Source organism: Hippocampus zosterae, chromosome 4, assembly GCF_025434085.1.
Source record: "Hippocampus zosterae strain Florida chromosome 4, ASM2543408v3, whole genome shotgun sequence".
In the NCBI taxonomy this organism is placed as follows: domain Eukaryota; kingdom Metazoa; phylum Chordata; class Actinopteri; order Syngnathiformes; family Syngnathidae; genus Hippocampus; species Hippocampus zosterae.
The window spans coordinates 16121575-16143940 of NC_067454.1; the positions used below are offsets into that span (position 1 = coordinate 16121575).

The window sequence follows — 22366 nt, forward strand, 5'->3', positions numbered from 1 at the left end:
TTTTGTTTTTTACCATTTTATTGATCCGCAATGTAACACCAAATATTGCAAAATAGGCACACATACAAATGCGAAAATGTAGGCAGGACGCACAAGTCAGGTAAATGTGCTTCTTATTTCATTTTGTATACCTTGCATAAGAGTTCTACTTTTGGACAAATCATGTCATTCGAAGAATACATGGTACTGTAGATTATTTATGATGTTTTGTAATTGAATCAAATGCACAGGAACAAAGCAAGTACAGTACCACCTAAAACACACTGACCGCTCCAAACACTACTAATATGACCAACCCCAAAATAGGGCAGGCATTCTTACCTTACACACACTTAGAACATAAACGCCACACGTAAATATGGAGGGAGGGGGGAAAACAATCTTAAATTGGAATGTATTTTACATAAACCTTTAATTAAAAAAATCATAGTGAAATGTTTAAAAACAGTTCTTGACGATTAATCGCAAAATTAAATGTTGAAATTATTGAACTGTACCTCAAAAGTGATTCTTTTTAGTACCACAAAGGAACCATGAGCCACTTCAAGAATCACTGAAAAGCAAAAACTTGAGTGCTAGTTTATCACTTGCATATAATATTGTTTTTCTTAATTCTTCCTTTCCTTTTGTAATGATGTCATCAGTGTCCATCAGTGTCCACAATTTACTTTAGGTTGGGTTGGGAATATGTCGTCCTATATTTACTTAATTTACCCAATTAATTTACTAACTTCAAAATGTTGGTATCATTCTCTTGAATGGCGTTTCGACAATGACTTGCATGATTCATGCTTCATGTTTTTTAACAGCTTCCAGCGCACCCAACAACATATCAGTTTTGTTCATGTTGTATCTGTGCAGATCCTGACACATTAATTTGAATGCACAATTCAAGCATAAAGCCATATACGCTAAGTTGCTTAAATGTATAGGTTTTAATCTATTTTCAGCAGCTGCTTTTTTTTGTGTTGCACAATTAAGCTTTTTGATTATTGGCGAATACATTTTCATGAAGAAGTGCCACATTTAACATAACAGCGGTCACACCGATGTTGCACTTGAAGCAAACACTACTCTACACAAGAGAGTCACAATCATTGCCAAAGTTGACTTTAAAAATACAGCTGCAACATCCTAAAAGCAGTGCTTCAACATCTGGACATATTTGAAGAATATTGTTCATAAATAATGCACTTAACACGGGCCCTGACATGCAGTCAACATCGCAGTGGCACAGAATGAAGCAAACCGTGAAAAATAACAATGGCGGCAAAGCACAAAGGGTGTTTGAGCATATTGAGTAGAATAATAGACTAGACTAAAGTAGAACATAAGAGTCCTTGTCAATACGGCCTGGCGAAATTGTAGCGATTTCATTCTTTGAAGCACATGTAAGTTGGGCCTTCTCAGTCTGGCCATCGTCACCTTGCTTAGTCTTGGATTTGATTCCGAACAGACTGCAAAGTTTCATCATCATCATGTCCACAATCTCTTCCTCCTCGGATGGCTGCAGTGAATCACAATCACAGAGCTACATTTACTTCATTCAAGTAACCTTTGGGATAAATGTACTTGCGACAAAGTGTTTGACTGTTTTCGCAATTTTTCATAAAGAAGAAAAAACACTTAATACACAGTTACCTTGTGATGAATCTGTTCTTGACTGAAGGCCACAAGGATGACAGAGATGAAGAGGTTGAGCACCACAAACGTCATAAACACGATACAGGAGCCGATGAGGAAGGCACCCAGGATTGGGTTGTAACTAAGAATCTTTTAGATACAAGAAGGAATATAATGATGTTATTACAATGTCACTACAATAATGTCATGATGTTAAGATGCAGCTATAATATGACACAATCTGAGGGTTTTAAAGTTGAAAGAGCCCAATGTTTACCTCATCATAGTTAAAGATGCCCAGCTGCAGGCTGACCATAGTCTGAGCAGCATCAAATAGAGTGCGATAGGAGTACAGCTTCCACCCATACATCAGGTTGGACTGAAACACAGATTGAAATTGTTATATACAGGGTAGGGCTGCAAGATTGACCATGATTTGTAATCAGAATCTCCCTGGTGATTGGCTGACTGCTGGTTGAGAAAGTGTCTGAACTAACAGGCAGCATTTTAAATGTAAACACCAATGATCACGTTCATATAATAATGGCTGCCAATATAGATTAATAATTACAATTAGAATAAGTGTGCACTCCTAAAAGAAAGGAATGCAAAAGTAGGTACAATATACAGTTATATTTGTTATCCTAAGCTCTCCTGATAATTTTTCTCATCAGATAACAATGGCATGTTAAGTCAATGGTTAAGCACTGTATAATAACGAGAATCACGCATTGTTGATGACACGTGTAAATTCGTCAGTATACCAAGAAAGTGATCACAAAACCTATGTGTCAAAGCAATTCAAGCAGAAAATTAGTTGTACCTAATGATTCCTTGATTGTGTGAAATTTTTCTCCCTCATAAATAACTTTACCTGTTTTTACAAGCGCTCTGTAAACCTATACTTTGTACATGCTACATGTAGTAATGATGTAATATAGCACTGCCAATTCTGACTAAATATATTGTACTTTCCTGCCAGAAAATAAAAGCCAACATCATAAACAGAAGGGCAATTAACCAACAATTATATTCTGGCCTCACCACAAGATCAAATCACTGACAATCCTACAAAAAAGCTCTGATGTCATAATGGTTCTCAAAACCCTTAGGGGGAGATATTTTCAAAGCATCTAAGCATTATTATTATTATATGATTTTGTTCACAGAATATCAACAGCCGAGAAATAAAAACATCATCTCTTGCAGTGTGGGAAACCGCTCACAGCAATTGAGTAGGCTAGAAACATGATGGTCATGACCACCAGGAAGCCGGAGATATCAGTCCAGGCTCGCTGGAGCGTTGCTGTGATCATGTGCAGCTTAGGGTTGAGTCTCAGCAGGTGCCACAGTTTGACTGTGGCCAGCAGCACCAGGAAGGCAATCAGATAGCCCAGGACTGCATCAGCCTTGGCTGTCTCGTAGAAACTGGCAAATCTGGAAGTGATGCAGTAATATTTCACTATTTATAATTAAAGTTTTGTTCGATTGGACAAAAGCGTATTAACGCCCACCACCCCAAAAAATGTTCACTATCACGGTATAATGTGATAAATGTCCCTGGAAGTATAATGTGATAAATGTCCCTGGAAGTTTTACTTTTGCATCTGGCAAAACAAAACAAAGCAATTCCTTCCAGTTCAGGTCATTGGCGTAGCCCTATGTGGGTATGAATGTTTTCTTTTTTAGCACCCGGCCTTGTTTATTTATTTTACATTATTTGAGATGAACAGCATAGTTACATAACTAGTATGTTTGCTTTGTAAGACACAAAAAGGAAACTCCGCCAGTGACCCGAACCCGAGGTAAAGTGAGAACTTATTATGTTTTAAGTGATACGTTTCACATTTTCAGATGATAATTTAAAAATGTGTCACCTTATAATGTCATGCCTTAACGCGATATGTTTCATGTTTTAACATTAAATTTATTGTGTTAAAACATATCACTTTAAAATTTATCACGGTAGAATGTGATGGTTATTTAAAATGAAATGAAAATTGTCATGTTAAAATGTAAAACCTATCATTAGAAAACGTGAAACTTACGGGATAACTTGTGGTAAGTTTGACTTCCGCTACCAGTAGGTAGAGTCGTTTTGGTGTCTTATAAATTGAAGTTATTTGCTTGGTAACTAAAATGACACGGTTAAAAAAAAAAAAGCTAGCTCAAGTGTTCAAAAAGGTTTAAGATACAAACACCTCGACTGCTGACCTGAACCCGGTCCACTTCATTTTGTTTTGCTAAAATTGGAAACCACACTCCTCATGTTAAAATGTGAAATTAATCACATTATAACCTGATATTTAACCTTTTTTTCTGGGGTGGTACCATTACGATTCCGTAATATAGTGACAAAAAAGAAAAACAACATCTTTAAACTTCCACAGAAACCTCATTTCCAAACATGAGAGCCATTGTACTTATTACATTTGAAGATAAGTGCTTGCCCAGTGTGTCACAATGGGTAAAACTTACTGGTCTTTGTGATTCTGGTAGTATTCCATGTCTCGCTTCCCCAGCAGAGTCCTCTTGATAAAGACGGACAGTGCGCTCCAACTGAGAAGTATGATTGCCAGCTCAAGTAGATTCAATTTACTCTTGAAATAAGCCCATCTCTGTTGCTTCATCAGCTTTGCCTGACGGCATATATGAAAGACAGTGAAACCTTGCCTTGCGAGTGCAATTTGTTCAATGACCAAGCTTGCAACTCAAATCGTGAATTGAAATGCCTTCAATTATTTCCAGCCCCCTCAAAACACCACCAGGTTTTGCTAAATGGTCACACACATGCTCAAATGAAATTCTGACAGGGGAATAAGGGGAGCCACCAAAAGCTGCACACTCTGCCCCACCCGTTGATTGTGTCCATTTATTTATTTGCGTCCATTTGTTGAGCGACCAATACACTAATTAATTCTGCGATGGGTTGTAAAATACAAATATAAAAACATAGAAAAGAATGTATAGAAATACGCTGGTCTTATTGAGTATAATTATTAAGCCGAAGTCTCACGTATACGCACACACACACAGTACTGCAGTGACGACCAAAGTGTGGTACAAGTCCTAGTATGTGGGCTCCCTCCAGTAGTGTGCAATAGTATTGCTTTTTTAAAATACAATTAAGACTTTCCAACGATTAAAACATGAAATATAATCAAACATAGAACAAAGCTTCTTGCTATTCACTTTTTATCTACAGTAAATCCTGAGCATTATGGTGGCACTTTTAGACTTTTTTTTCTTTTTTTTTTTTTTTTACACCGGAGTAGTGCATTTGGTTATTGATGTGTGCCTTTAAGCGGGCGTGGCTACTGAGTGAACAGGTGCTTGAACTGCAGCTCGGTCAATTTACCACACAGTTACTTGTGCTTTTGTGTTAATTGCTTCTTGCGAGTGCTTTCATTTTGTATTCATGAGGTTGGTTGCTTATCTTGTTTGTTCACTAAGCAGCGAGAAGTACATCGTCGAGCATCTATCTCCTTTTTTTCCACTTCATTCAAGCGAAATAAAAATGCATAATTATTGCAAATACATGGTCAATATACATACCTGAACAAACATGTAATATAGAATGAAGAGGAAGTAGATGGCTTCAGCGGCCATGACAAAAATGTGCAGGCCCCCCGTCGATTGGTAGAGACGAACATTCTGGAGCTCACTACGGAACTGGAAAGCCCCTGACGTTAAACAGACAGGTATTCAAAACGAAGGCTTGAAGTTTCTGTTTCATCGCGCATCTGTGATACTTTACCTAGAGCCGTGGTCTCCAGCATGAGTGTGACAATACAGAAGAGGTTGACGTTGGCATTGTACACAGTGAACTCAACAAAGATTGCTTGGGTGTGTGCATCGAACCAGCGGTTTTCATAGAGATACTGGAGAGATCTGGTGAGAGTACACATTTGATTATAAATTGTACATGATGGTAACAAGACCCAAAGTATAGCTGGAAACAACCTGCTGGAGTTTTCTAAATCTGGTCCGAGATCCACCACAAAGCCTCCTCCCCTGTAGAGGATCATGCTTCCCCAGATGGGGTAGGCCCTCAATTTACCCTGGGATCGGTATTTCCAGGGACTGGGGAGGTTCACTGATGTATTATCAGAGGAACTCCAGCCTGGACTATAGGAGCCCATGTCCTCGGACTCCCACGAGTACAGAGAGTGGCAGTCATGCACAGCACGTTGCATGCGACGCGCCACACGGCAAGAGTTTTTCTGTACCCTCAGCTGGCGGAGACGAGCGTTACCCACCAGCTTTGAGTTACCATCTGTGATGAAACCTGAGACCAGAAACAAGAACAAAACCACAATTAGTCAGAGCATTTACAATCATTTTTTTCCATTGGAAGACTAGGATGAGATACACAACTTAGAAAATGTAGGGGATTAAATTTCAGAATGGAGCTGAAAGGCACTATAAACTTTACAGGTGAGCTTGATTTGACCTTCACTAGAAGTATTCAGTGTCAGTACCTTTCCCCTATAGGTTGCTGTTCGCTAATGTGCGGTACATTGTATTTACAATGTTTTCCTTATCATGCTCTCCACATTTTGATGTCATCAGCCCAAGACGACACCTAACAATTGATTTGACAGCACCTCACCACTCTGAGGCTTCAAAGAAGATGTATTCCGAAGAAAGTCAGTTTAGCGCGTCATCAGGTAGCAACAGTGATACAGAGAAACTTAGAAACGTGAAAGAGTCACAGAAAGGCATAGAAGTAGACATTCTTGGAAATGTATTGGCCGATTCACAGATAATCACAGATTGAGTGATTATCCAGTATTGTGCTTTAGTATCAGATTTTGAGTTTTAAATGCTGTAAATGTACCGGTACTCTATTGGTGTGTAAGTCAGTGATTCTCTTGCATATCAATCGAGGTTGCACGCATCCCATTAATGGTACTTGTTCCAACACTGAGAATAGCTGTTACGGTGCATTTCAGATTCATCCCTGAAATGTATTTTTATTCATGATTATTTTATTTATTTTTTACAGCTGAATAGCCCTAACAATTTGTGAGTAGTGTATCAACGATAGCAAGAATTTCCTGCTGCATTTTGTCACATGGATGACAGCACATTAATATCACCTGGGTGTTCTCCAAACAAGTTGCTGAGCAGAGTTGTGTTTGCCCAGTTGAACACATCTTGTATGCTCATCGTGTCAGAGATGCCTTTGCTAAAGCTCTGGCGAATGTGCTGGGTCAGGAAGTACGCATTGGGATCCCTTTGTCCATACGCCACCAGGAGCAACATCCACATGAATCCCATGTAGGCTGCGTGACAAGTGAAGACGTTTGTGCCTTGAGATACGAGTTCAAAGTGTTCCGTGACCACGCTCGTAACTCAAAGACATTTTTTCAAATAATCTTTTTCCATTTAAATGAACAACATATGGAATGCCGTTTACGTTTCAGCTCAATTTTTTGCTTGCAAGTCAAAGCAAAAGAATTTATAAAAAATTCTGAAGTATGACGGCTTGCATGCAAGGCACCCATGTACCTTAGATTATAATGGCATATTGCACAGCCATGTTTTATATCTTGTATATCTATATTTTATACAGAAAATAGTGTGCGTTCCCACCCAGAATCTCCCTGATGAGAGCAAAGACTCTTTGCTCTTTAATCATGTTGTTCCTCATCTTCTCTATGTCCGTTGGAGGTGGCGGCTGGTAGAAACTGCACGTGCTGTCTCTTCGTGCTGCTCGCACCCCATCACGATCATCTGAGCATCATATTCAAATCATGTTCTTAGTCTTCTATGTGTGCACAAAGCAGTTCAACACCAATGGAATCCACCAACAAGATACCATAATTCTTCAGGCTCTCGTCAATCTGAGGCTCTCCGTATTCTTCCTGATCGACCTTCTTCAGAACAAGAGCGAAAAAAGCAGCAAAGCCAAGAACCTGTAACAGATATTTGATTGCGTTTTTCTCATGAACGTGAGTACACTTCTCACATTGTTGTCTATAATCTATTATATCTTTCTGTGGACACTGAAGAAATGACACGATGCTATAGTATGAAGTGGTCAGTGTATAGTTCGTATAATAGTGTAAACTTAATGTTCTCTCAAAATACCTCAACACACAGCCATTAATGTTCAAACCACTAGCAACAAAAGTGAGTACACTCCATAGTGAAAATATGTGTGTGTGTGATGGGGGACATTTTCCCTTTGGGGTGTTGCGAGCAGTTTCGACCTAAATGGCTGTATGTTATTTTGAGGGTAGAATACATTCGATATCTAATACCTTTTTATGGCAGGATTTAATTTTCAAAACACATCAGACCTAGTTTTCATATATATACAATGTATATAAATCACAATTTTACTGTCCTTACCTTCAGAGGTTGTGTGATGAACAAACTTTCAAAGAAGGACACCACCATGGAGATCAGCCAGCTTATAGAACGATCTTTCCCATAGGTCAGCCCATACATCATGGTAAAGTATCCAGACACACCGCTGGTTGCTATCACCAATATCCAACCTACAAAGACAAACCACCATGGCAGCCCACCTTGGCAGCATCTCTTGGCAGTGCCTTTGTTGGCATTTTCTTCTGGACTGGCACTACGCTCCGATTGTTCTCCATCTAGGCTGTGTGACGGTAGGTGAAACTCGAGCAGATTCTTCATCCCCTGGACTTGCTGCATGGCTTTGTTGTAGCTGTCCGGGTTTTGGAATCGAGAGGATCCCAGGAAACCCAGCTTCTTCTCAACATGACGCAGCTGCCTGTATAGATACCTGCTGTTGTTGCTCTTCTTCTGAACCTCGTCTGAGGTCCTCTCTGGACTGCCCCAAACACTCTTTTCTACACATTGGAAGTTTGTAATCAAAGATGTGATCATATTTGTGTTTTACAAAAACATGATTGCATTGAAGCAAAACCTAACATTATTTTCAGATAAAATGGATTACCTTGAAGATCGACTGCCCCTAAACTGAGGATGGAGCGTTCTCTTTTGGCCGTATCTGTGTAAAAGTCAGAGGAAATTCGGTTTTGCTGCCTGATGATGTCTTCCACCAGAGACAAAAGGGTGTTGATATCAGTCTGGTGACCAGGTCGAAGCTCCAAATAAGGTAGGGGACTCTTCATAGCCTTTGAAAGTGACTGGGCTATTCTTTTTATATCCTGGTGGAGAAACCAAGAAAAGTTTCTTCATGACTACTTCTTACCTCGCATGTGTGGATTTGTATCTCTATAAATGTAAATCCAAACGTTGTTACATTCACATCTTTGGTGGCTTCAGGCCACATTTATTTTCACTTTCCACTACTTTCGTTCAGTTGCACGGAGAACTAGGAGGGCAGTGAACCACAAGATCAAATTGATAGAGCTGCGGTGATAAAAGGAATGCTGTGGGTGGCTACACCGCAGCACAGAGCTGGAGTGGAGCACTATCACCAAGGGCATGTACAATCCCAAAGCAAGGCAGAAATGTTCAGGATGGTTTGCTTTGGTCCACGTTTGCAATGTACTGAGTGCCATTCTACTCTTAACCTGGAGTTCTCTCCAGTTCATTAAATACATTGCTGAGTGCCACATTCCTCTTAAAAAGTGAAAAGGTCGGACGATAGAACAATTGACTGATGGGATACGTTTGCCCACCTTCAGCACCGTGTCTGGTGTGATGTCCTTTTGTTCTTTCTGAAGGGAAGACGTCTCTGAGGGAGATACCCGAACTGTCTTCCCCTGCTTGGTCTTGTCCGATTTCTGAGATTTTTCTCGAGGCCGAGTGTTTCGGAAGATGCTCACAATGAGGAGATTGATAGGAAACATGATGATCGAACTTTGAATTCCAATCATGACCTGCTGCCAGGTGAATTCGATGTGACCTGCAACCACATACACCATAGCCGATTGTATTGGCAAGAAACCTGTTGAAACGCTAACCATGTAAACCACCACCAACCATGTATTACAATCAGATCATACCCAGGTCCATGGTCTGCTCTGAGGGGTCCGTGGGGATGCCCCAAAACATGATGCTAGTCAACATGGTGCAGAGCAACAAGGAAAAGCAGCAGGACACTCGCTGCACACGAGTGAAGGTGCTGCACGGGGGTCGACTGATGACCGAGAACCAGATGTGTCCATCACGGAAATCCTTAGCTGTCTTCATGAAGAACAGATTGCTGGAAGGGGGAAAATGGATGGTCACCATTTTATTTGTGGATGATGCATCAAGATCACACGGTTAGCTGCTCCGACCTAAATCTCTTCAGATCCTCCTCAGTGGCCACTGGGAAAACCTTATCGAGGTTGCACTCTCCCACGTCCACAGCAAGCCAGGAATTACAGAGAAAGTGCCACTTCTGGCCACTCTCCAGATCTTGCACCATTACTTTGTTGACATACCTGCGGGCAGGATTCATTTGTCTTCAGTTCATAGCATTTCACAAGGTTGCACTGCTTCCGGTAGTGTGCGTGGATGCTAGAATTTTTTTTAGATTCTAAGGTCAATGTTCTGCCATCAATCTAATCTTATCAGGGCCTTCAGACTCAATAGTGCTGGCCTATGTGAATCAAAACTATGTTTGGAATGGGACTGTTTATTTAATCGATGAGACAGCAAAATCACCTCAGATGACCAGTTGCCCAGCCTTCATTCACGTCAATATATTTTCATCTTCTGATTGTTTGCTTTGATTAGCCACACAAATCTCAAAATGTTGTCAGTGGTATTGTTATATACCATTTATATATACCATGAATAGTGTTGATAGTTTCCAGAACTATGACAAGATACTGGTGGTATTAATAGCTAGTTTGCGTCCCCACTGAAGGCCCAGGTACCAAATGTGTTTCTGCATTTAACAGCACAGAGTAAAGCCATCATCTGAATGCTGTACCATGCAGGGTGCGCGCCCGAATTGTCGTGCCACAGCCTGACGCTTTGCAGCTCTCCAAGGGAAAAATGCGTGGTCAAGAGAAATACGTCCTCTGCACCCCTTTCAAACAGAGGTTTCTCGAGATCGGTCAGGTGGTGGGGCTCACTTTCCCCCTCTGTTCCCAGCAGGGTTATCGTCACCTGGAAATTGAAGTACCGGTAATAGTTTGCGACACATTGATTCCCATTGCCAATCAACAAGGACAGGAGCATGTGACTGACCTGTGAGGAGGTGGACGCACCATGGCGATGCCCTGTGCCGATTGTCAGCATGTAGCAGTATTCTGCTAGAGGGTCGTTATCTTCAAGCACTGTTATCTTGACCTTTAAGTTAGTACGCACAACATAAGGAAGAATTTCCGATTCCTGAAAAATCTTTAGCTGTATAATGTCTTGTTATTGGTAGTGCCAAACATTCTGTAGCGTACTTAACAAATGTGAATCTTTTACAATGTGGGTGATACCCTGTTAGCTAGACACCCGTTTCCCGACTTTTGATGGTTGAAGTTCTGCTTTACAGCAATAAATATGCAACACTTTAAAATGATTTTTTTTTAAATTCCTTACAGAAGAAACTGTATTTTATGGATAAGTAAGTCAAGTGCATTTTTTCGTACTTAAGGAGTGGATATAAAAAGTTTACATATCGCTCTTCAAAACCGGGTTATATGATATATGAAAAAAAAAAAGATGACAAATCATTTTAAAAAGCTTTCCACCTTTAGTGTGAGGTCTAATCTGTACAACACACTTGGAAAATATATAAAATCTTTCCAAGAGGCGAATTCAAATGAAACATAATCATCTGAGATGTTTGTGATAAAGTGTGCACACCCCCTTATAATTGAGGAGGTGGCTGTGTTCAGAATTATCTATTCACATTCAAAATCATGTTAAATGGAAGACAGTACACACCTATGACCATTTAAAGTGTCTCTGATCACCCCAAATAAAGTTCATTTGTTCTAGTAGGCTTTTCTTGACTAAAACCTGGCATTTCAACAAGAGTGTGTAGACCGATTTTTTTCAAGGTTTACCTTTGCTGAGTCCTGGATGTCTTTTCTGCGTGCCCATACAACCACGAGAAGATAAGTGCAGAAAATGGCCGCCACAAAACACACAACCACAGGATTGTTAAAGAAAGTGGAGAAAAGCTCCGCGGTGCGTGACACGTCCACTAGGTTTGGCATGACAAAGAAAGAGCTGCCGAAGAAAGTTAAGTGATTACACAGACACTGAGTGAGCAAAGGTGTCGTGAGTGGGCCAACCTGTTGAAAGAAGAAAGGAAAATCAGCTGTGGCGGGGATGCTTTTCAGGCCACCTGAATAAAAGGTGTTTACACACACACCCTGCAGCCATCTTCACTCCAAGACAACACTTCTTCATCCCAGTATTTGCACTGGGCAGCGATTGTTACAATACTGACTGTGGCATTCACTGATTTGACGCCTGGCTCGACTTTGGGCTTCAAGACGAGGAAGTGCACACCAGCATCTCCTGTTCTGTCTTTAGGACTGAGGACCCAGGTATATTTTTCCTCTGTGGTAAATGACATTAATGAAATGCTGATAACTACAACACACATCCAGTAAGTGATCGGCAGCATCATGAGAGAAAATCACCCATGCAGAATGATGTGGCAACTATTGAATGGCAACATGAAAATATGCAATTGTTCTCATATGTTTCCAAATCCTAGGACAGGGGGTGTCAAACTCAGTATTGCTGAGGGCCACATCATAATTAGGCTTTCCCTCTGTCAGACGGTCTGCCAAATGGATTTGTTTACCTCCGGAAAACAGAATATTTGGATTAAAAATGTAAGATAGAATAAAATAGGTTTGAACATACCTTCCTTGACGTTCTCGCGAGGCATTTGAGTTTTGGCCACAAAATGCTCAATTGTTGGATAATTCTTGTGCCCCAGAAGTAAGATGAAAGTAATGTTTTCAGAGGGCTCCATTTTCAGCACCAGTGTAACATCAGGCGAGGGAACGTCAATTATTAATGTGCTGAAATTGGCCAGGTCCAGGACTGTGCTGTTCTCTTGCCCAACGTCCGGCCTGGGCAGAAGAATCTGAAGACCCCAGCAATGCAAAAATTAATTAGTGTGGACTCTTACAGATGTATAGAATTTGAATGTTGTTTATTTGTGCTACCTCAATCTCTTCAGGGAGATTCTTAATGGGGATAACAGTGCCATTCGGTCTTGTGAGAGAGACAGATCCCACAGTTCCTGAAATGTTTCCACCTTTCCAAGAGTATGGGTTCTTTTCAAAACTCATCATCTGTGAGATATTACAAACAGCAATTTTACAGGGCAAAAACTATTAGCATTGTAATGCAGATTTTATTTTGTTTTAATTGTTGAGATGCATTCCACAAAAAGGCATACACTTATTGTAAATTTCCCCATTGTGGGACAAATAAAGGATATCTTATCTTATCTTACTCTGACATCCACAGGCTCATCTGGTGAGAAAACCTCAGAAGGCAGCGTCGGAAAGGAAAATCTAGAAGCGCTGCTCCTCTGGATGTTTATATCCTGCATTTGCATACTTTCTGGAGACACTCTGTAGACACCCAAAAGTACTTGCAGTTTAAGCTCCAAGCTGTGTGTGTGTTAAAGACAATCAGCTCTTACCTGTTTACGTACACACTGATCTGATTGGAGTCAATGATGATAGGATCTCCGTTCAACTTTTTATGATTCAACAAGGCATTCTGTACGTTACCCATCCCAGTCAGAAGGGAAGTGGAAACTTTTTCCTGAGGAGAACGTGTTATTTAGTTGATACTTTAGAAAATGATTAAGAACCAAACGCGGCAATGGCAGTTTACTCTTACGTTGGACGGAGCATTCAAAATATTACTGGCAGCTTCAACTATTGGTGCAGCTCCGTCCACAACTTCTCCATCATCACCAATCCCATCCTGATTAACACTGATAATGTTGAGGGAAGAGCTCAGGTCAACCAAGAGTGAGCTTGCTTCTTCCTTAAGTGGAAACAGAGAAACAAATTGGAGTTGAACAGACTTAAATAGTGCAGAGGATGCATTCGTTTGCCAAAGCTGAACAATCTAAAATTGAGCAGCACCTGGGCAGCTGGACTGAGCTCATCTGATCGATGCGTAAGTTCGGCTACGGCTCTAGCTGTCACTTGAACCTCATAACTGGTGTTCGATGGGGAGTCCAGCAGCACCGTTGTCATTTTGGTCAGCATCTGCTCTCTGAGCTGAAGTCAAGGAAGGATGCGGAGATATCAACGGGGTTCAACCGTTTGAGGACACAATGCTCGCCTTCCAACATACCTTCGTCCTTGCGTCCTTCTGATCCTCATCAGCCTCGGTGTTGAGTATATCTGCTACAGAGGTAACGATTTGGCTAAGCGCCTCACTGGAGAGAAGACCATCTTGTTCCAACTGGGAGACAGTATCTTCTAGAACTGACTGGAGTGTGTCCACGGAACCACTGGAGTTATTTTTCCGAACCTTTGAGAAATATAGAAATATAGAAATATAGAAATATAGAAAAGCTTTTTTTTTCCCCATGAAGAAGGTTTACATAAGTCAAGATAGGTTTGTCCATTTATTCTGTGTGCCATTCTATCTTTCCATTTCTTGTCATGTGTGTTTACCTGAGTGTGGACCATCGTGGTCACTTCTGTATATTCATTTTTCACAGTTATCACAATAGACAAATTGTAGTTGTTCTTTTCGTCTCCAACGGGCAATAAGATAGATTTCACAAATTCTTTATTACTGCAACGCAGATGTTTGCCTTAAAGACAAATGAGCAGATTGATTTGTTATTCATTTGAATCCACAGTTTTACATACCACATAACTAAGTTGCATTTTCTCACCTGTGTCTGTCTTGAAGCAATAAAGACAGCCTGAAGAACAGAAAGAACTCGCTTGGCAGGTGATATCGAATGAGTCCAGTACAGTGCCTGATAATGGAAAGATGCTGCACGTCGGGTGTGAGGGGGTGACAGTTGGTTCTGGATCCGGTATGGGGAGAGTGTACCTGGCATAACCTTGCTCCGATTTCCCTGGTTTGGTAAAGAAGCATAGTTTCACAAACGTACACAAAAAAAAGTCACACAAAGTTATTCTTCAGGTTTTAAGGCTCGGCTTGATGCCTCATCATTTCCTCTGGAATTGATATTTTATTTTTCAACAACAAAACCGTTCACCTTGAAGTAGAATAATTATTCCTGTGTAGTTTATATTGTGCTTTAATTAAGGGAAAGAAAGTGACTCCTACCGTACACTGTGAGCCTATTTCTGACAATGCAGTCAAAAGATGAGTTTCAAAACACACCTTGAGCAATCACGGTGATTTTAAGCAAATTGTCCCTCGAATATTTCAGCTCTTTGCTGTTTACAAGAAATTCCGAGTTGCCTTCTTGCTTCTTCACCAGAGGCCTTCTTCCTTCTTGTGAGTAACAGGTTCCGAGGTCATCCCGCTGGGAAAAGTAGAAAAAAATGCTTTTGACAGTGGTCATTCAACAGAGTAATGTTAAAAACTGACTAAAGTGGCATATTCCGACTTGCCTTGAGTGGTTTTAGATCCTCTGTGTACCAGTCCACATCTGGGCAACTCGCTACACAGCTAAGCCTCAGTTTTACAGGGTCGTTCGCGTCAATTGAAGTGCAATTATCACAACTGTATTTGGAGTAACCCAAGAGTAAAATATTCATTTCAAGGGTAATATTTCCCAATTATTCTTAAAACAAGCACAAAGAAAAAAAAACAGTACAAGTCCACATCCAAATTAAACCAAGAATAACTTAGTATTTGGTTTTACCTAATGGAGACATTTTTTAATTCCTCTTGAGCAACAGTGATACACTTGGAAGCAGAAGCTAGTTTGACCCATTTCCTAAACCAGGCTGTTTTCTTGACAGTCACGGTGTAGACGGCCATCTCAAATGGATTCGGAAGACACTGCTTGTCAATCATGTGAGTTGTGTCATTTGTTTGTTTTTTGCATTTGCAGTCCCCTCCTGCATGGGAAGAAAGAGAAACAAGACAAATGTGATTCACGATATACCGATCATGTCAGGAATGAACTTCAAGTTCAAGCAACAACTTTTTAGGTATCATATTTCTAAGTAAGCAAAAGACCACAAAAAATAAATAAATAAACACGATTGACAATTCAAGCCGAGCTTGATGACCATACGTGTATAGCGCGGGCAAACCTCGTGCTCAAAGGCCATATTTGATCTCCAAGTCAGACAGAGGGCCTAAAAATGTAATAAGTAATAAGTAAAACAGTTTATTTTAGAAGAAAATCATAATTCACGCTAAATATTATGGTTCATTTTATAAATACGTTTTTCATTTTAAAACAGAAATAACCAAAAGATTTTATAAGAAGAATAAAAATGAATACATTATTCAATTTACTTTAGACATTTATTTTATTTTATTACCTAGTTTAAACAACAGAGTGCGAAGCTTATGGCCATACTTTGCACATGTAGCACAGTGGCTTGAAGCATTCATGTTGCTAAACTTTTCCAGAAAGGGGAACAATGGCACTTACTACATTTCCACTTAAATTCGAGTCCTTTGCTGGGCAATGAGACACTTCCATTCATGCTCAGGGTGACATTCTCAGTGTAGTCAACTACAGACTCTGGAGTGGAAATTATGTTCAAGTCATAAGACTTGCCAGTCATCTGAAAATGAAAAGAAAAACGTTTTGGAACAACAACAACATAGCCTTCACTACCCACAGATTGCAGTGGTTGCACATGTGCTGTTCCTAATTTTGGATGGTTTCACAATACAGTGGATATAAAAAGTCTATCTGTTCAAAGGCCAGGTTTTTGATTAAAAAAAAAAAAATAATAAATAACAATATTCATTGGACCTGAACAAAATCTCGCAAGCACATGTGGGGAAACTGTGTTTCGGTCTGATGAAAACAAGGTTCAACTTGTTGGCCAAAATGCTGCTCATCATGTAAAAGAATACAAGTGAAGACAGCAAAATGCTTTGGCGTTGTTTTTCTTCAGCTGGTGATTTCAGCAGGGATTTATGAACCGTTCCAAAAAGTCAATATAAGAAAAAATAAATAAATACAGGCTTAGAAAGCAAAAAAAACAACAACAATCCAGCAGGGAAGCCTACAAGAACATCATATTTTTTCAATTACTTTCACTTACCATCTCAAAATGTTTCAGTTGAACACGTTGTAGGTCACAGGTGGAAATAATTTTGTAACTATTTTTTTTCAATGACATTTTCCGTCACAAAAACCTGGCATTTGAACTAAAACCACAACCTAAAATCTTGTCTGACAATGTCAATCAAACTGAGCATTGTTATCTTTCAAAAAAGGTTTATGACTCATCTAATGTAATTAAGGAACTCAATAGAAAAGGTGATAATGCGGGGCAAGTTTGTGTATGACAACAGAGGTTAACAAAATACTCAAAATGTTACCGTTCATTCATTTCTATGCTGAAATTGTGCCCTACATACCATGTTTTCAGAGTCAGAGTGATTCTTGCAAGCCAGGAATATGCTCTCTAGGCTCACGTTAAAATCAGAGGTTGACAAAGCATTCGAAGCTTGCACATTCAATTGAAATGATCCTACAAAAAAAAGAAAGAAAGAAAGACAAATAAAATTATTCGGAGGCTTTGAAAATGCACAATATGAATCAATGCTGAATCATGCAATTAAGTTGGAATACGGTACCTTTAACCGGGCTGCCAAAGGTATACATTTGTAAGCTTCCATTGAGCATGTTTCTGGTCTCCAAGCGAGTGACATTATTGACAGTCAGTGTAAAGAGAAGCTGCACAGGGGCTCCACGTTCCAGCGAGACACCAATAACGAGGTCACTGGAGTCGGGACACCGATCGCCCTCTGCTATCACTGAGGCTTGCAGGCCCTCGACAGGTTCCAGCAAACACAGTTCAAATTGGGTGGACACGATTTGGCTCGTGACGTTGTTGGAGGCGTTCAAAGTCAGGTTGTTACAGCCTAGCCCGAGCTGCTCCACTGCACTTGCATTCAGTGTAATGTTGTGGTGTGTGATCCCTCGGTCAGCAGAGGAATTTGCAAGTAGAAGGTCCCTATGTTGGAGTGTGTAACTAACGTTTGTACCTATTTAAAACAGAGAACACTTGCTCATTCAGTGTCATTGAACAAAAGGATATGGTGAACTAGCAGTTGAATCATCCTTACCGGTCTCCACTGTGACCTGAACATCAACAGGTCCCCCGATGTAGAGCAGGCTGCAGTTAGTGCCACCTTCTGACGTGTTGATGCTGTAGCACTTGATAGCTCCAAATTGACCCACCGGCTCCTGAATGCTTATGGATTTTTGAGCTGTCACATGCCAGTCGCTGGTGGAACACTCTACTGTGACCACGAAAAGTCCAGGCGTTTTGAATGTGTGCATCACTGTGGTTTCCATTCTTTCAGAAAGAGTAATGCAAGTTTAATAAGGCAACTGTGCAGGGAGATTGCCGAACAGAGCAGTCACAACGTTATGACCATTTGAGCGATATAAGAAGTGCCTCCACCTAGGTCATAATGCTCCATTTTGATTGACTGTAAGAGAAGCCAGGATTCCGCCTGACACCAGCAGTATCTGGTGTTCAGCGCTGACATTGGATATTAATATAAGAGTGTAAGTGGTCATAGAGCTGTGACTGGTCGGTGTGTATCTCACATATTATAAAGCAAATAAGAGCTCACTCTTCTGGGGTGATGGAATCAATCGTGTAGCCATCGCCAGCGTTCAGCGCGCATGTAAGGTTACCCTCAAAAGGTTGAAGAAGCCACTTGATATTGAGAGTGACATTATCAAACACTGCCGCCAATTTACTCATCAGCAAGTGGAGACCTGTGAAGATATCAGATTATTGAATTTACATTTCAGTCATCATTTCCAAAATTATGAGATAGACTCTAGACATGTGAGGATATCATCACTCTTATGTAACTTCTATTGGACTGGAGAAGTTGAAGGAGTATATCTGACCATCTTTGCAGCGGTATTCCACAGACAAGTAACTTCCTAACAGAGGGCAGGGTTCACCGTAAGATTTGGCGTCTGCTGGCGCTTGGCAGGCCTGCAGTCCATGGCAACTGCCTGGAACGACACAAAAGAACGATTTAAACACAATCTATTCCGTGACACTGAATGACTTCAAAACTGATTTCCCCTTAGGTAATAGTTTTAACCCAGATGAGAACAAGCAGTACAGCGAATGGATGGATGGAATTTGTACCAACCGCAAACTATTTCATTAATTATATTCCTGATGTTTTACTGAGCATCATAACCCTTTCTTATGTCGTTCCAGCTGCGATTTTACGGTTATAACATTGTTCCATTTGTGCTGCCGTGACAGAAAAGACACAAAAAAACAAATCAAAACACGGGACAGACCGAAGTGTTCATCAAAAACAAGACAGGTTTTTGTCCGGAAAAACAATGTAAGTGCTTAATTTTATTGAAAGCATCTGTAACATATATAGGAAACAAAACAAAAGCTGTACTTAAATAATGATTGAAGTAAAATGCATTGCGCATTAAAGTTTAATCAAAATTGTATGTACCGATAAATAAATGTTTGACAACAAATAGTTCAACATGCAAATATATAGCATTAAAAACGTAGACAAAACTGAACAGTACGTCACAAAAAAAAGTTGAATCCACAATAACATTATGCAGAGAATGAGCATTTATTTATATTTTACAATACAAATACCTTTTACAGAGTCTGCTACATTTGTCCAAGTGCACTCCTCAAGAGGAGGTGAAGGTGTGGTGGCGAGTTTGGTCCGGCAGTAGTGAATTGTTTTTCGACCATAGAAACTATGGTCTATCTCTATGACTTGACCAGAGTCGCACTGCAATGTGACGTTTTGGCCATCACATGCAAAAGATCTCCTAGATTCTGAAGACCCCCAAATTTTTATATATATAAAGAGAGAGAGAGAGAGAGAGAGAGAGAGAGAGAGAGAGAGAGAGAGAGAGAGAGAGAGAGAGAGAGAGAGAGAGAGAAAGAGAGAGAAAGAGAGAGTGAGAGAGAGTTGAGTGAAACATAATCAAAAACACCATAAATTGTGGATGAGTTTTTTTTTTACCAAACTGGCAGATGAAGCTAAGTTCCTGAGTACAATTCTCCGACGCTATCCAACGGAAACCTGACTTTTTCAGGATATGTCCACAGGTGGCTTGCGCATCAGGATTGCTTGCCCAGTTATTGTAGCTGACATCTGAGCCATTCAGCCATGCCAGAGAAACTAGTATTGATGACAGAGAAGGGAGGGACAAAATCACATTCATTATTCCACTTGATTTAAAAACACATTATGTATACTCATCTGAAAGGAACATTTTGTGGCTTGAAACAACAACACAGCAGAAGGATGGATATACTGTAGAACACATTTTTGATCATGACTCATGTTCTGTCTACAGATATAAACAGGAAGTTGTAAATCACAGAATTTGACAGTAATAAGGCAATGCAAATGAGAAACTATCGCAGGCTCCTTTGGGGCTGTTACTGTATGTTCTGGGTGTGTGTCAACAGATAAATTCAATTATGCCTCAATGACCATGGTAACTTGCTTAAATGAATAATGGCTGATGTCAATTCCTCTAAATAATAGTCAATTATTTTCATTGTTCACTCCTGATACGGATGTGGGTTTTTTTGTATGAGAAAAATATTACTCTGTACCTGTGTGTGTACTTACAGTGTGTATTGAAATATGCAGTCAAAACATAATGAAACAATGTAAAGAATTAGACAGTTTGGGGCATTTTTTTTGCTTCAACTCAATGGACATTGCGCTGCTCCTTTTAGTGTGCATGCCTTGGTCATCTGGGTGCAGTGTAATACACAGACAAACGTGAAGTAAAGTTTCACAACCCATGTTCAGATGCAGTGATATTTGCTATTTTTCACAAAGGAGAGCATTGTTATATTGTCTTTCTACATTTGTTGCTCCACTGATTGTGTTCAGAATTCCATTGCGATAACACTGACATAGTTTGACAAGTTTTTACTATCTGCCAAACTGTTGTTTGTTGTGGATTGAGTTGAGTTCAGTGCCACCATACATCGCTTGTATTTCTCTCTCTCTGTCTCTTTCTCTCGCTCTTCATATCTTTATCTATATCTATATCTATATTTATATCTATATCTATATCTATATCTATATCTATATCTATATCTATATCTATATCTATATCTATATCTATATCTATATCTATATATGTCTTAATAACTCTCTCTCTCTCCCTCTCTCTCTCTCTCTCTCTCTCTCTTTCTCTCATATATGCCCACAACTCAAAGCAAAAAAAAAAAAAAGCCTAAATATCTCATATCTTGGAAAGCTCAGAAGTTGGGTCACTTGTATCGCAAGGTGCAAGGCACCACTGTAATGATATGCTACAGTATGAAATATTTTCCTGTTCAGTCCAACGCTTGCAACGGGATCACTGCCAGTCTTATGTAAACTGGCGGGAATAAATTCCAGGGTTCTAATTCTAATCTTATACTGTGTATACAGTAGTTTCTGAGTACACCCACATCGACCATCCTGATCCATGTTCAATTGTGTTACATTCTAAGGAGTAATGTGGTAACTCCTCATCATGACCCAAGGCATTGAAAGATGAACTAGATATTCACAATATTTAAACCACAGTAGTTCTATTCTGTGTTTACCCACTGTGGGAGAAATAAAGGATCATATTTCCAAAGCATTAACGAGCATGTTTACAGGTTAAAGTAACCCTCCAATCCATATAAACTTTCCAAAAAACGAAGTGTGGTCCACAAAGCTACATTTATATGGAACAACTGATTAGGTTTATGTGACATGACCTCTTACCCTGTGTGGCAGCAGTGTCCAGTGTAAGGTTTGGTGCAGCAGGCGCCAGTCCGAGCCACCAGTCCTTCTTTGGATCGAGGTGCGTCTGAAGGAACTTCTGCGTCTCCTTGTTCAAGATGAAGGCTACATGTCCTCCTCCTCTCTCGCACCATTTCTGTGCACCAAGGAAAGGACGCTGCAGACCCACAAACTCATAGCAGGAGCCATCAAAGCTCTCTTGGTATTCGGGACAAGAGACAGCATCTGGTTCTCCGGCCACAAAGCAAATCAAGCTGAGAAAGAGAAAAAATAAAGTCGGGACCGCAAAAGCAGTATGATCCATCTTTGTGCACCTGCACATCACTTGCACTCAATGTGGTAACCACATGACTTTAAAGGACAATGACGTCAGTATCTCTGACAAAGGCTTGCTCTTTAGAGTCATTTCTGACATAAGTATAATTTACTCAATGGGTGCTTGGCTTTGTGCTGTGCATATAACTCCCGAGCACAAACAAAACGGAGGACTGTTTTGAAAGGAGACAAAAAGCCAACAGTCAACACCCATTAATGGCTCCACAACCTGCAGGGAAAGATAAGCTTGTCATTCTGACCAGCTACAAAATATTGATTTTACCTTCAAAAGCAGTCGGCACTTATCTGTCTTGTGGATCTTTTGTTGTGGAGACCGACAGTATTGACTGTAAAATGTAAAGTTTACCTGCCCAGCCTTATGATGAAAGTGTCTAGATCAAGACTTCTTTTTCAATTAATTATTTCAGATCCAGTGCAACAACTAAATAGCTTTAATAACAACAGCAGTGCATTTTGAAACATAAGCAAGGTGACTTACCATAAATATAGATCTGCGGATGGAACAGCATATTGACTGTCCTGCATTTATTTCAATATTCTTTAATAAAAGCTGTGGGAGCCAAAATCATCCTTAATACAATTAATA

General features: G+C 40.1%; 1 protein-coding gene across 1 annotated transcript; it reads right to left on the bottom strand.

The window, feature by feature from the left end:
- Positions 1-21888, bottom strand: LOC127599684 (polycystic kidney disease protein 1-like 2). Its single transcript, XM_052063813.1, is given in 41 exon segments — positions 1-1507; positions 1642-1773; positions 1901-2002; positions 2850-3060; positions 4102-4262; positions 5179-5306; positions 5381-5514; positions 5587-5911; positions 6726-6911; positions 7222-7362; positions 7448-7544; positions 7984-8456; positions 8564-8777; positions 9255-9481; positions 9582-9781; positions 9858-10004; positions 10499-10677; positions 10759-10860; positions 11574-11816; positions 11819-12075; positions 12388-12613; positions 12696-12824; positions 12989-13109; positions 13181-13305; positions 13384-13533; positions 13635-13772; positions 13849-14028; positions 14175-14317; positions 14402-14590; positions 14863-15007; positions 15096-15207; positions 15350-15548; positions 16094-16229; positions 17038-17150; positions 17257-17667; positions 17749-17981; positions 18265-18412; positions 18551-18661; positions 19287-19475; positions 19666-19824; positions 21427-21888. Coding segments are annotated over 41 exon segments (7545 nt in total). The 5' UTR covers positions 21767-21888; the 3' UTR covers positions 1-1318.
- Positions 21889-22366: the final 478 nt, after the last annotated feature.